The 14,669-nt window shown below is 48.2% G+C and overlaps 1 protein-coding gene and 1 long non-coding RNA gene across 2 annotated transcripts in view; one reads left to right on the forward strand and one right to left on the reverse strand.

Moving 5' to 3' along the window:
- Nucleotides 1-8,417: 8,417 nt before the first annotated feature.
- LOC130519426 (uncharacterized) lies at nt 8,418-11,458 on the reverse strand. Its single transcript, XR_008948309.1, has 2 exons — nt 10,262-11,458; nt 8,418-10,158 (listed from the first exon to the last, which is right to left on the reverse strand). It is a non-coding gene; the product is annotated as an uncharacterized LOC130519426 (long non-coding RNA).
- A 241-nt stretch (nt 11,459-11,699) lies between these two features.
- podxl (podocalyxin-like) overlaps nt 11,700-14,669 on the forward strand; it is a 12,589-nt gene continuing 9,619 nt past the window's right edge. The window contains exon 1 of the mRNA XM_057022860.1: nt 11,700-12,050. Within this exon, the coding sequence (XP_056878840.1) occupies nt 12,002-12,050 (49 nt within the window). The 5' untranslated portion in view covers nt 11,700-12,001. The remainder of the gene's footprint in view (nt 12,051-14,669) is intronic.

Below are 14,669 nucleotides of genomic sequence, written 5' to 3' on the forward strand. Positions count from 1 at the left end.
TACCTATTCTCTCCTCTACCTGTCCTTCCCCCTCTCTTCTCTCTCTACCCAGCCGGCCATCAGCAGGAGGGTCCCCCTATATGAGCCTGGTCCTGCTCAAGGTTTCTTCCTGTTAAAAGGGAGTTTTTCCTTGCCACTGTTGCTTGTTTGGGGTTAGGCCCTGGAATTCTGGAAAGCGCCTTGAAACAATTTTGGTTGTAAAAGACGCTATATAAATAACGATTGAGATTGATTGATATGTGGCTCCGCTGGTATATTAATGATTTTAGACCATCCGCACGCTCAGCTTTGGTTATCTTTGTGAATGAAACCTCCACCCTGAAGGGGGTCCAACGGAGAAGACAAAAACATCCAGACCCACTTCTAAGCAGGCTGATGGGGTCCCGAGTGTGTTTCAGGGAGATCCTGAAAAATTGCAAAAAGATTTGTTTCAAGGAGCCGCATGAAAGAGCTAAAGTGATCATAAAATGGCCCTGATGTGTAAAAAGTAAACATGTTCTTTCCAAATACATCACTGTCAACAGTAATCCAGCGTTTCAGAAGCAAAGAGTCAACCTGTAAATAACATTGGCGTTTACGTTTAGTGTTTTGGGCTGCAGCCCGGCCCTCCTATGATCTACCAATTACAAGTTCTGGAGCGTTTCAGTGTCCAGGTTGGCGGATACCAGTCAGAATCAGAATCAGAATCAGATTTATTGCCATTGTTCATGTAATACACAGTATTACACAAGCTAGGAATTTGTCTTGGTGTGACGCTGCGACGATAAGGAGCACTAGAATAAGATAAATAAAATAAGACATATATACAGTATATAGTGTATATAAATAGTAAGAAATAGTGCAGGTCAATGCAGGAGTAATGTATTGTTCATGGGTCCGACTGGCTGCTGTACGTGGTGCTTAAGTGATGAGTCACTTGGTGTTCAGCAGCCTGATGGCAGAGGGGAAGAAGCTGTTAGTGTAGCGGGAGGTTTTGGTCCGAATGGACCGTAGTCTCCTGCCTGTGGGGAGGGGGGAAAACAGTCCGTGACCAGGGTGGGAAGGGTCGGCCGTGATCGGACCTGCACCCCTCCGGGTCCTGGAGATATACAGGTCCTGGATGGATGGAAGCCTGCAGCCGATCACTTTCTCGGCAGCGCGCACGACGCGCTGCAGCCTCAGTCTGTCCCTGACGGTGGCGCCAGCATACCACACGGTGATGGAGGAGGCGAGGACGGACTCGATGATGGCCGTATAAAACTGCGCCAACATCCTGGGAGGCAGTTTGAGCTTCCTCAGCTGCCGTAGGCAGAACATCCTTTGCTGGGCCTTCTTGATGAGGGAGCTGATGGTTGGCTCCCACTTAAGGTCCCGGGTGATGGTGGTGCCCAGGAAGCGGAAGGAGTCCACAATGCTGATGGGGGAGTCCATGAGGGCAAGGGGGGGCAAAGGGGCTGTGACTTTCCTGAAGTCCACAATCATCTCCACTGTTTTCTGAGCGTTCAGCTGCAGGTTGTTGTGTCCGCACCAGAACACCAGTCGAGCCACCTCCCTCCTGTAGGCAGTCTCGTCGCCATTGGAGATGAGCCCGATGAGGGTGGTGTCATCCGCAAACTTGATCAGCTTGAGGTGCAGCAGTTTGTGTACAGGGAGAAGAGCAGGGGGGAAAGTACACAGCCCTGGGGTGATCCAGTGCTGATGGAGATAGAGTCCGAGACAGTCTTCCCCAGCCGCACATACTGCCTCCGATCCGCCAGGAAGTGAGTGATCCACCTGCAGAGGGAGGCAGGCACACTAAGCTGGGACAGCTTGTCCTGTAGCAGAGCGGGGCGGATGGTGTTGAACGCAGAGCTGAAGTCCACAAACAGGATCCTCGCGTAGGTTCCCGGGGAGTCCAGATGCTGCAGGATGGAGTGAAGGGCCAGGTTGACCGCGTCGTCCACAGATCTGTTAGCTCTGTAGGTGAACTGCAGTGGATCCAGGAGGGGGGTGGTGATGCAGTGGATCCAGGAGGGGGGTGGTGATGGACTTGAGGTGTGGCAGGATCAGGCGCTCTAAGGACTTCATGACTACAGAGGTGAGCGCCACAGGTCTGTAGTCGTTAGGCCCAGTGATCCGTGATTAACAAACAAAAATAGACAAACAAGAACGCAGCAAGACGCCAAGGCGACCGCTCTGGGCGCCATTTTGGATGTAGGAGTGAGCCAGATACCACTGATAGTATTATTATTTTACTAACAATAATAATAATAGTAATAATATGTCAGATTACACCAACATGGAGCATATTAATCTTGCCCTTTTGTCCAAATGTTAAATAGCTTCAGTCATCTCTAGTTTCTCTTGGTTGTTGCATTTATGATACAGTCCATTGATGGATGCACCCTTTGTTGCAGAACTTTAGGGCGACATGTTTAACCAGCTGTCATGTGATCAAATAAAAAACCATACACACCTTATAATAAAGGTTGGTATTTCTGAATGACAAGGTCAGAGAGTGATGCCTTCATATTAATCTGGGTGGTATTTCAGACTATTGTGTCTATATCTTGATGAGGTGAAATGCCTCCCAGTACGTGGAATGTCAATAGAAAGTGACATTTTTCCTGTGGGTGGCCCTGCCTCAGGGGCCCCGGGCTGGACCGCTAACCCTCCACTCACATGGCTCATTTCCTCCTGTTGAACAGCTGGGGTTGCCGCCTGCTTCCTGAGTCCATCCACCTTTATATTCTCTGGGAAAAAGAGCACATTTTATCCCCTGGCTTTGGACCTGTACGACGGATGGAAGAACCGAGCCGGGCCCCCGTCCTCCCCCGTTTCTTCATCATCACATTAGCACCTATTAACAAATGACATCAACAAGAGCCGGTTTGAGAAGGACCCCTGACGCTGGCAGCTCAGTCTGTTGGGGACTAGGCTGAGAAGCAGAGGATTGTAAGTTCAAGTCCTGGTTCAGACAGAACAAGGAAGGTGTTCTGGTAGTAGTGGGAGGAGCTACAACACCTTCAGTGGATTACTGAGGTACCCTGGCACAAGCTACCAAACCCACAAATGTTCATATAGGGCCCTGCAATGCCACCCGTTGTGGACCCTCCCGGTAAGCCTGAAAGGGGTTAAGGAGATGAGACCTGGTGTTTTATCAGCTGTTCATGAATCATCAGACTGCAGCAGCAGTTTTACGTGGAAAAGCGACCTCTTTATTTGGGGATCCTGATGACACCGAAATCATCAGAGAGCAAAAGATCAGCTGCGCCACGTGTGACGAGAAGATCGATCGATCAATCAATCAATCTTTATTTATATAGCGTCTTTTACAATCAAAATTGTTTCGAGGCGCTTTACAGAATCCCAGGGCCTAACCCCAGACACTCTCTCTCACAATCTCACACACACACACACACACACACACACACACAACACACACACACACACACACACCACACACAGAGACAGACGCTCACACACTCACACATTAGTGAGCGTCTTGTAAGAAATTAAACAAGTGACACTTGTGGGCAGTTGTGTGTGGCGGGGATCAGGATTAGTGGCACCCTGAGACTGTCCAGCTCCACCCCTGCTGCCGCTAAACTCTCAACAGATGTGGTGCCAGAGACTCCCCGTTCATGTCTCAAGAATGTCCCCCCCCCCGCCGTCACATACACACACCCTCCCTGGCTCCACTCCGTTTTTAGGTTATCTTGCGTCACCTCTGTCCTCCTCCTGTGACCCCTCCGTCAGGACAAACGTATGTTGGTGTGAACTGAAGGAAGGAGGGTCGACTGCAGGTTTCTCTCAGTCAGAGCAGAGGTCCTGTGGAAAACCTCCTGACACTGAACTAAAACCTCTCTCACACACACACACGCACACACACGCACACACACACACACACACACACACACACACACACACACACACACACACACACACACACACACAGCGGCTCCAGATGCAGCTCCGCTTGGTACCAGGCTGCTGATAAGAAGGTGTCAGTGCTCTGTGGTCTATCATCGCTCTCGTGTCAAGCCTCCTCCACCACCAAGCATGCGAAGCAGAGCAAAGCGGAGCAGCAGAGCCCTGACGAGAGACGTGAAACACAGCTGCGAATGCTTCCCACATCTTCATGCCTGGAAGTCATTTTCCAAAAGAGAACAAAGCAGTTGAAGCCCCCTTCCTTGAGTTGATAGTGGAGTTGCAAGGTGGTTCGTGTTCATCTGTAAAGCTCTGCCGGGCCCCTCAGTGCCCGTCTGTTCAGGTGGAAAGCATCTGACCTCCTCCAAGGCCCTTCTCCATGCTTTGACAGGCAAAGCAGCCTTTTCCTACGAGTAGACCTGGTCCTGGGAGCATCTACAGCAGTGGTCCCCAACCTTTTTATCACCGCGGACCGGTCAGCGCTTGACAAATTTACTGCGGCCCGGGGGGGTTGAACTGCCGGATAAGGGTGCCCACAAAGACTCACAAACGCTACTCTCTCCTACTCGCTACGATAACGTTTAAACATCCCTTCAAAATAAGCTACAGATACGCTACAAAGATGAATATAAAGTACATTTATTTTCATGAAAATTTTAACTCACCATAACGACAAATCAATGGAAGCCCTGCGTTTGTTTCTCTGCAACGAGATGGTCCCATCTGGGAGTGATGGGAGACAATGACACCCGAAGTGTGTTGCTTATGCCCAGTCTACCCGCTTCACACAGATAGAATGTCGGAAATGGCAATGGTTTTCAGTGCCGTGGTGGTTTCAGGGTATTCTGCCATGACTTTAATCCAGAATACTGGACCACCAGTGCGTTCATATTTACTGATGTGGGGGCCCTTCTTCTGCTCATTGTGTTCCTGTTTTTTTTCTTTCAAAATACTCCAGGGGCTTGTCTTTTAAAAACTAGGGTGCTGGGTCTCCAAGTAGTTTTGAAAGCTTCATTGCCTCATTAGTGAGCCGGTTGGCGCAAATTAGGCAGAGTGGGCTTGGTATGCGGGAATCACCTACCGGGTTAAATCTATATTTTCAGTAGAACTCATGATATTGTCTGTTAAAAGCTTTCTTTTTCTTGGAAGAGGGCTCTTCTCCCGTCTCTTGATTGGGGCTTTTCTTTATTGAATTTTTTTTTTCAAAGACGTCTGTTTCTTACTCATTTTGCTCGCTTGTGGGTTCGATTTTGGCGCTTAAGACGTAACTAAGAGAATCTGGTCATTTCCCAAAATGTTTTTGAAAATAAAAGATCATTCAGACTCAGCTAATGCATAAAACGGAAATATTTAATTATTTCTTGTGTAGCCAATTGATTGGTACCAGTGGTTGGGGACCACTGATCTACAGAAGGAGATGAACCTGAAAGCATTGAGTTTCCATTGCTACTGGTCCTACAGCGAATATGTTCTGTCCATATACAGTGGGACCTCTACTTCCGAAATTAATTGGTTCCAGAAGTTGTTTCATAACCTGAAAATTACGTAAGTAGAGACGCATTTTCCATGTTAAATGCCCTAATCCATTCCAAGCCCCCAAAAATTCAGACATCATTTTTTTTATAAATCATAAAAATGCATTAAAAACATGTAACAAATACATGTTACAATTAGATTACCGCACAATAAATGTAGGAATTCAGTGCAAGGATTCTCCAGGAACAAAATGAACTTTATTACAGGCTAATTTTACATTAGCCGTCATTACTAGGAACAAACGTATAAACACCGCCATGTAATGGACAAACATACGACCACCCACAATAAATAAAAGTTAAACGAAGACTACGCTGGGATACACACAATCTTGTACATAATGACGTCCCTCCTAGCCAATGGGATTACAGGAAGATGCTAGGCGATAGCCAATGGCAGAGCAGCTACAAGCAAATTTGCATTCGCTAAACTCCGCAAGCTGCGAGTAGCAGCGGTAGCATATTTTTGCCTTTCGTATCCTGAAATTTCTTTCGTGACAAGAGGAAATATTTTCCCTTTGAGACGCTTCGTAACCTGAAAATTTCGCATGTAGAGACGTTTGTAAGTACAGGTCCCACTGTATGTTTTAGTTCTACATTCTACATGTTTGACACACCAGGACATTCTTGAGGCCACCTTTTCTATCACAGGTCATGTGATGGTTCTGGAATTTCCCTCAAGAATGAGACAATTATGAGGTCAGAGGTGTCATGAGTTGATTTGACCACAGTTGTGGTGCGTTTGTGTGTAAATGCACTTTTACGGAACAATTCAGAGGGTTTGGGGCTGAGGAGTGCAACTTGTCCTTCACACATTTACGCCCTGATGGGAAAATAAATACTCATGAGCATTAATAAATCACACCAAAGGATTTTCAGTGTCTCTCACAACATTTGATAAATATAAGGAGACAAATAACTCAGTTGAATCGGAATTCAGAGGGGAAAATGCACCAGGGAGGATTTGAGTCATGTCTGCCTGCCTGGTCCTGCGTCTGCAGGGAACTGGGCGGCGCTGGAGTCAGGGAGAGGACCACTGGGGGGTTGGTATGATGTGGAGGACGGGAGTCAGGGGAGGCTGATGTGAGATGGAATGGTGCCGGGAGGATGGGGGTTTAGAGAAGACCCAGAAGGTGCTCAGAAGGTTACTGATGGGGAGTGTACAATACACCCTTGCATTCTTGACATGCCCACCTCTGTGTAGCAGGCTAATGGGCCCGGGGGAAGTGGGGGGGGTATCTACAGAGAGGACAAAACCTGGGACCACAGATCGGCTGAGCTCACAGCTGAGGAATTTCACATGCCGGATGAGATATGACGTGGCTTGCAAGCATCCATGTAGGTCCCTCCCAAACACTCTGACAATGGCATAGAATTTATTTACAAATGCTTCTCCCATCGGAACTAGAGTGACTAAAACCTATCGTTGGATTTTAGACCCCAACCTCATGACCCCCATATATCAAAGCCGTGTGGACGACCGCTGCACCAGAGCTGTTCTCCTCCAAGTTTGTTGACTCCAAACTCGTTGATAGCTTTGTAGGGATATGGGAACATTGGTTAGTCCCTCCAGGAAAGCGAACGCTTGAAGACCAGACCAGAAACATAATGCTGCTCCAAATCATTAGGACATTCGTTTTATGTGTCATTCACAATAAGTGGGGGAATGAGGCGCCTGACAGAGGTCACATGACCACCAAAGAGGTCATGTGACAGCCCACATGTTGTAGTCTGTTAGCAAAATAACAGAAAATTACAAATATAGTTTAGACATTTTTACCTTAAGATTTTGACCTTAAGTAGTAACAGTAGTAGTAGCAATAATAGTAGCATTAGTAGTAGTAATAGCATTAGTAGCAGCAGTAGTAGTACAGTAGCATTATTAGCAGCAGTAGTAGTAATAGCTTTAGTAGTAGCAGCAACAGCAGCAACAGTAGCAGCAGCAGCAACAATAACAGTAGTAGCAGCAGCAACAGTAACAGTAGTAGCAACAGCAGCAACAGTAACAGTAGTAGCAGCAGCAACAATAACAGTAGTAGCAACAGCAGCAGTTGTAGCAACAGCAGCAGTTGTAGCAACAGCAGCAGCAACAGTAACAGTAGTAGCAACATCAGCAGCAACAGCAACAGTAGTAGCAACAGCAGCAATGGTAGCAACATTAGCAGCAGCAGTAACAGTAGTAGCAACAGCAGCAGCAACAGTGACAGCAGTAGCAACAGCAGCAGTTGTAGCAACAGCAGCAGTTGTAGCAACAGAAGCAGCAACAGTAACAGTAGAAGCAACAGCAGCAATGGTAGCAACAGCAGCAGCAACAGTAACAGTAGCAGCAACCGCAGCAGTTGTAGCAACAGCAGCAGTTGTAGCAACAGCAGCAGCAGCAGTAACAATAGTAGCAACAGCAGCAATGGTAGCAACAGCAGCAGCAACAGTAACAGTAGTAGCAACAGCAGCAGTTGTAGCAACAGCAGCAGTTGTAGCAACAGCAGCAGCAACAGTAACAGTAGTAGCAACAGCAGCAGTTGTAGCAACAGCAGCAGCAACAGTGACAGCAGTAGCAACAGCAGCAGTTGTAGCAACAGCAGCAGCAACAGTGACAGCAGTAGCAGCAGCAGCAGTTGTAGCAACAGCAGCAGTTGTAGCAACAGCAGCAGCAACAGTAACAGTAGTTTACAAGATCAGCAGTTGTAGCAACAGCAGCAGTTGTAGCAACAGCAACAGTAACAGTAGTTTACAACAGCAGCAGTTGTAGCAACAGCAACAGTAACAGTAGTAGCAGCAGCAACAGCAACAGTAAAAGTAGTAGCAACAGCAACAGCAACAGTAACAGTAGTAGCAACAGCAACAGCAACAGCAACAGTAGCAGTAGTAGCAACAGCAGCAGTTGTAGCAACCGCAATGGTAGCAACAGTAGCAGCAACAGATGTGAACCCTGTTGAATCTTCTCTCTAAAATTTTTTGTGTTTTGCTGTTTTTGGTTCTTTAAACGTGACCAAATGCTGGTTTAGGTTTAATTGCAGAATAAACAGTAAGAAAGAGAAAATAACTATATGTTCTCATAATAAAATGCTAATTTTCCCCAACTTGGTTTTTGGTGGTTCGTGTTTGTTCTGTCAACTGTGGGTCCAAGTCATGTCCATGTCCTGTCCATCAGTCCTTGGAGGTGTGAGTCAGCCTCCTCTGGGTTCATGGTGGCTGCTGAGGTTGGTCACGTCTTTCAAGCTGTCTTCAATGCATTTTACAAATGACTCCTCAGTGTTCCAGTGGAGGAAATCCCCCCCCCCCCCCCCCCAGCCAGCCTCCACACCCCTGATCTTATCTCCAACTTCCTTCCCATTAGCACCACAACAGAACAGCAGCTAAAATCTGTAAAAGTGTGAAAAGCACCATCAGGTCAAGTCTCCCTGACGACTTGACCAAGAGCTTCAGAGCTCAGAGAACAAAAGTCTGGTCACCTTCCCTGAGGAGCGACCCCTCAGATGTTTGGGCTCTGTGTTGTCAAAGCAGAAAGCAGAAAAAAGAGAACTGACCTAACAGCTCGTGTTGGGTAGCGCAACAGATTTAGGCTAATTTTGAGCCGGCAGACAAACGCTCCTGATTGGGAGTTGTCGGATAACACAATGGGTGTCGTTAGCGTGTATAATCAAAGATCGGCAAGCACGTGGTCCACATACATGTTCAAAGATTTGCTTTGTTTTCCCATGTAGTGTATATAACAAACAAACAAACATAATTGGTGTTTAAATTATTATCACTACTTTTTGGCGGATTATTTCCCTTCTTGCTAATGTTGTTTGCTAATCATATTATTAAAGGTGGAGAACATGGAGGAACACAGTGATGACCAGAAGGCCGAGGATGATTTCTTGCAGGCTTCAAATTTCTCCTTGCCACCCTCATCCAAGCTCTCAGTCCATTACATCCGGACCTGGTGTAAAATAATTCCCGGGTTATCGCTCCCCAGATGGTCGGGTGGCAGCCAGCAGATAAAGTGAAAGTAGGTGGTCACAGGACTGAGCAACCACCAGACCTACCAGCAACAAGACTGAGCTACCAGCACCAGGACTGAGATACCACTTGAGCAACCAGCGCTAAATATAAACTACCAGCGTCCAACCTCAGCACCCAGACTGAGCTACCACCTCAGCTACCAGCACCCAGCCTGAGCTATCAGTGCCAAGACTGAGCTATCACCTGAGCTAACAGGGCCCGAACTTAGCTACCATCACCCAGACTGAGCTACCAGCATCCAGACTCAGCTACCACCTGAGCTACCAGCATCAAGACTGAGCTACCAGCGCCCAGACTGAGCTAAACAACCAGCACCCAGACTGAGCTACCAGCATCCAGACTGAGCTACCACCTAAGCAACCAGCACCCAGATTAAGCCACCACCTGAGCTACCAGCACATTCACTGTGCTACCTCATGAGCTAACAGCGCCCAGACTGAAGTACCACCTGAGCTACCATCATCCAGACTTAACTACCATTACCCAGACTCAGCTACCACTTCACAGACTGAGCTAACATCACCTAGACTGAGCTAGCTTCGTCCGGACTGAGCTACACCTGAGCTACTAGCGTCCAGACAAAGCTACCATCTAAACAACCAGCACCCAGACTGAGTTACCAGCGTCCAAACTTAACTTCCACCTAAGCTAACAGCACCCAGACTGCTCTCCCACCCAAGCTACCAACGCACAGAGTGAGCGACCACCTGTACTACCAGCATCCAGACTGAGCTAACATCACCCAGACTGAGCTAGCATCGTCCGGACTGAGCTACACCTGAGCTACCAGCACCAAGACTGAGCTAACAGCGCCCAGACTGAGCTATCACTTGAGCTAACAGCATCCAGACTGAGCTACCACCTGAGCTACTAGCGTCCAGACGGAGCTACCATCTAAGCAACCAGCCCCCAGACTGAGATACCAGCGTCCAGACTTAACTTCCACCTAAGCTAACAGCACCCAGACTTAGCTATCAGCACCCAGACTGCTCTCCCACCCGAGCTACCAATTCACAGAGTGAGCGACCACCTGAGCTCCAAGCACCCAGATTGAGCTCCAAGCACCCAGACTGAGCCTAACAGCGCTCAGACTAAGCTATCACCTGAGCTATCAGCACCCAGACTGAGCTACCACCTGAGAAACCAGCATCCAGACTGAGCTACCACCTGAGAAACCAGCATCCAGACTGAGCTACCACCTGAGAAACCAGCATCCAGACTGAGCTACCACCTGAGAAACCAGCATCCAGACTGAGCTACCACCTGAGAAACCAGCATCCAGACTGAGCTACCATCTGAGCTAACAGCACCCTTACTGAGCTCTCCAGACTGAGCTACCAGCAGCAGTTTTGCTATTGGCTGAGATGGAGGCCGATATCACATTGAAATCAGCTTTGGTCACGATCTGCCACCCAAATGAAGAATTTCTTTTAAATTAAGACTTTTGGGATTGTTTGTTTGTCTGACCTGAAAGACGAAACACTCGCTGACACATTCATGTAGTTCTTATTCACTTTAGCAAAAAAAGGTTCCCAAAACTATCATCATTAAGAATTTCTAGTGGTGGGAACAGAGGGGTTTTCGTTCTAACCCGGGGTGGACCGAACACGGATGGTGTTCTGGTAGAGGTGGGAGGTGCCAAGACAGAGCTGGCGACTGCTCCTGGGGGGCTCACCTCCCTCCACCATATGTAGCTGGGATGGACTCCAGCACCCTCCCCTGACCCTGAATGGGATAAAGAAAGACATAATCACTGTTATGACATCAGCATTATCGTCATCATCATCAATGCACTGTAAAAAAACAACAATGATGCCCTTGGATTATTTGTACACAGTCTAAACGGATTTAGTTAGTCGGATTCTAATTCTGAATTGGACCTTGGGACTGATTCTCGAAGTCATTTTCTAGGGTGGAGGCTCCCACTCTCTAAACCTGATCAAATTACATTGAATTACGAGTGCTGGTCACCCACATATTTTAGTCAGGGTCTGTTTAAAAAAATGTGGAGGGAAAAACCAAATAGAGAAAGGAATTAATTCTCTGAACACTTCCTTTGTCATTCAAAATGTGCCGGCTGGAGCTCTGGGATTGGACTGGCCTAGGTCTGCCCCTGGATCCTCATGATAAGGGTGGGATAAGGGGGGCAACTGGTGGGCAGAGCTCCCAGTCTGACAGCTCCCAACTCAACGCTGATGACCGACCGGAGCACAAAACAGCAGCAGTTAGAAACTGTGGGAGAGCGAGAGACAGAGAGAGAGGGGGGGAGAGAGAGAGGGAGAGGGGGTAGAGTGACACTGAGCAACAAGCACGCCGCCAGGGAGACCACAGAAACTGTGATCCCCCCAAAAGCCTTAACCCTGCAGAGAGAAACCAACAAAAGCATTCTTCTCTTTCAGGATAAAAGAAGTCACAATACAAGGGGTGGGATCATTTACTGCAGCTACAAACCCAAGGAGGAAGGCTGGAGCTGGATGCAGTTTTAGCCGCCCCACAACGCCGCCGGCCAGGACACCGCCTGCAGGAGCATAGAGCGGGACTGCATGTAGGGAAACCCAACACAGGACAGGATGAGAGGCACTGCGAGGATCACATGGCTGCTGCTGGCGCTGGCTCTGGGTGAGTTTGGCCGCTATTATTCCCACCTGCCGTGTTTCCCGTCCAGCTGATATCAGCAGGTCGGTCCATGCCGGCGTGACTGCACGACCTCTTCTCTCAGAAAAGGACTGGCGTGATCCCCCTTGTCCTCTGTGACAGCATGTCCGCTCGTGTCTAATGCAGACAAAATGGGTGACTTTGGATTAAAGCAGTGTGGTTTAGCAACAGGTGCCACAAAAGTTTGCTTCAAACGCTCCAAGCTAGCAGTTAAATCTTTTTTTCTAGCATCGACCCTGCAAGACTTTCATATGATGTCCATCAATAACTCATAACTACAGTAACTAGTAACTACAGTAACTAGTAAACACAGTAACTAGTAACCACAGTAACTAGTAACTACAGTAACTAGTAACTACAGTAGCTAACTAGCACCTGTAACAGTTTCTGTTATTAACGGTGGAAGTTGCAGTCATTTTGTTGTCCATCACAAACAAGCGTGCCAAATTTTTCCAGAATTAACGTGAGTCTTGTTTCCTGACAGAGAATGACAAAAATGGTTGCAATTTTTTGTTTGTTTGTTTTTAAACAACTGAAATGTCGGACGACGATACTCGTAATGAACACTTGAAATGATGCGAATAGCACAGAAATGAATGATGGGGGGGGGGGGGCGTGATTATGCTCAGTTCAATTTAATTCAACATAATGTATTTTTGTATGTATTTCTATGCTCCATGCCTCTCCTCTCCTCTCCTCTCCTCTCCTCTCCTCTCTCTCTCCTCTCCTCTCCTCTCCTCTCCTCTCCTTTCCCCTCTCCTCTCCTCTCTCCTCTCCTCTCCTCTCCTCTCCTCTCCTCTCCTCTCCTCTCCTCTCCTCTCCTCTCCTCTCCTCTCCTCTCATCTACTGTCCTTTACCCCTCTCCTCTCCTCTCCTCTCCTCTCCTCTCCTCTCCTCTCCTCTACCTGTCCTTCCCCCTCTCTTCTCTCTCTACCCACCTGGCCATCAGCAGGAGGGTCTCCCTACATGAGCCTGGTCCTGCTCAAGGTTTCTTCCTGTTAAAGGGGAGTTTTTCCTTGCCACTGTTGCTTGTTTGGGGTTAGGCCCTGGGATTCTGGAAAGCACAGGGAAACAATTTGGATTGTAACAGACGCTATATAAATAAAGATTGATTGATTCACACACACACACACACCCACCCACACCCACACACACACACACAGCGAGAGAGGCGTCCGAGAAGTGCCCCCTGACTCACCCCCCACCCAGGACTGTTTTTATGCACCTGCTGCTCTCAGCATTTGCATTAAAGGTGGACTCATTTTGGTTCCTGTGCCTAAACAACATGTGACGCCGCTGCCCGGCGCCGGCGAGGAGGTCCGTCAGCACTTTGTCGGCCCTGAGAAGCCCCAGCTGCGCTTGCAGCGTTGCTGTTATCAGCCGTGGTAGCAACGTCAGATGTTTGCCGCGCGACAAGCGTTTCTGTCGCGTTTGAGCCATATTTACTCAGAGTGGTGCAACAGGTCTTTAGGTGGTTTCCGCTGAGCCAGCAACTTGTTCACGCACCTCCATTTGTCCCTGCAGTTCCAGCAGGAGCTCATTCGTTCATGTTAGTAAAGGTGGACATAAACTGAATCGGGGGTGGAGGAGATAACCCCCCCCCCCCAACTGAAGGCTCTACTATGTGTGTGTGGGGAGGGGGGTAACAAGCTAAATCCAGACTGGCAGAATAAATACTGGCTCCTTAAAAGGAAACGTAAGGATTTCCTGTAAATATCTTTTCACAACAAAAGCCTTACTTGTCCGCTGTCCACTGGCAGGCTTGCATGGGACAGGATGGAGGACAATAGACTTGGGAAAGTTATTATCAACAGCCCAGTTCCTAAGCAGGGTGTGGTGACAAGAGACAGCCTTGAGGAACCCGCCCCCCCTCTCAGGTCCAGAGGAAATGTTCGAGGTGGAGACAGTTTGAGTTCCAGGGACTGCAGGAGGAACTCAAACTGTGGGGTTCCATCGTGGTAGAAGCAGATCAGGACAGAAGGGAAGTTTTTTCATACATTTAGTAGTAGTTTACTTTGGGGGCTTCCGCGTAAAAAGTGCAGGTGCACAGAGACACGTCTTCTGTGGGACAAGGTCAATGTTTCAGGATGTCCTGGTGCAGTGGACCAGTGGAATGCAGGACGGGCACAGCCCAAAGCTTCATCTGTGTCTGAAGGTTGCAAATCTGCGGTATAGAGCCTCCTCTGGAATCTCACACTCCTTCCTTTTAACCAGCATGCCATGCTACCCCCCCCTCCCCCAGGCATCCATTAATCAGGCCTGTAACTGGTACCGTCATGGATTTTTCCTCCTCTTCAATTCGTCCTCCCTCCATCTCGTCCTCCCTGTGTTTTGCAGCACTCATCAGCCTCATCACTTTGCGAACTTCCCCCACGTCTCAGGTTGCCAAAATCCAAGTAGGAACCCCGAGTGCCTCGACTTAGCGCCAAGTGATCTTGCAATGTCGCCGAAAGTGTTGAAGAGTCCACAGATTTCAGGAAATAAAACCCAGCCTCTAAAGTTGGGTGTTTTCTTCATCGCAACACCGATATTGGTTGATTTTCCTTTATGAAAGGGGGCACGGGCGCTGAGGTCGGGGCCACT

This window comes from Takifugu flavidus, chromosome 22 (genome assembly GCF_003711565.1).
Source record: "Takifugu flavidus isolate HTHZ2018 chromosome 22, ASM371156v2, whole genome shotgun sequence".
Classification (NCBI taxonomy): Eukaryota; Metazoa; Chordata; class Actinopteri; order Tetraodontiformes; family Tetraodontidae; genus Takifugu; species Takifugu flavidus.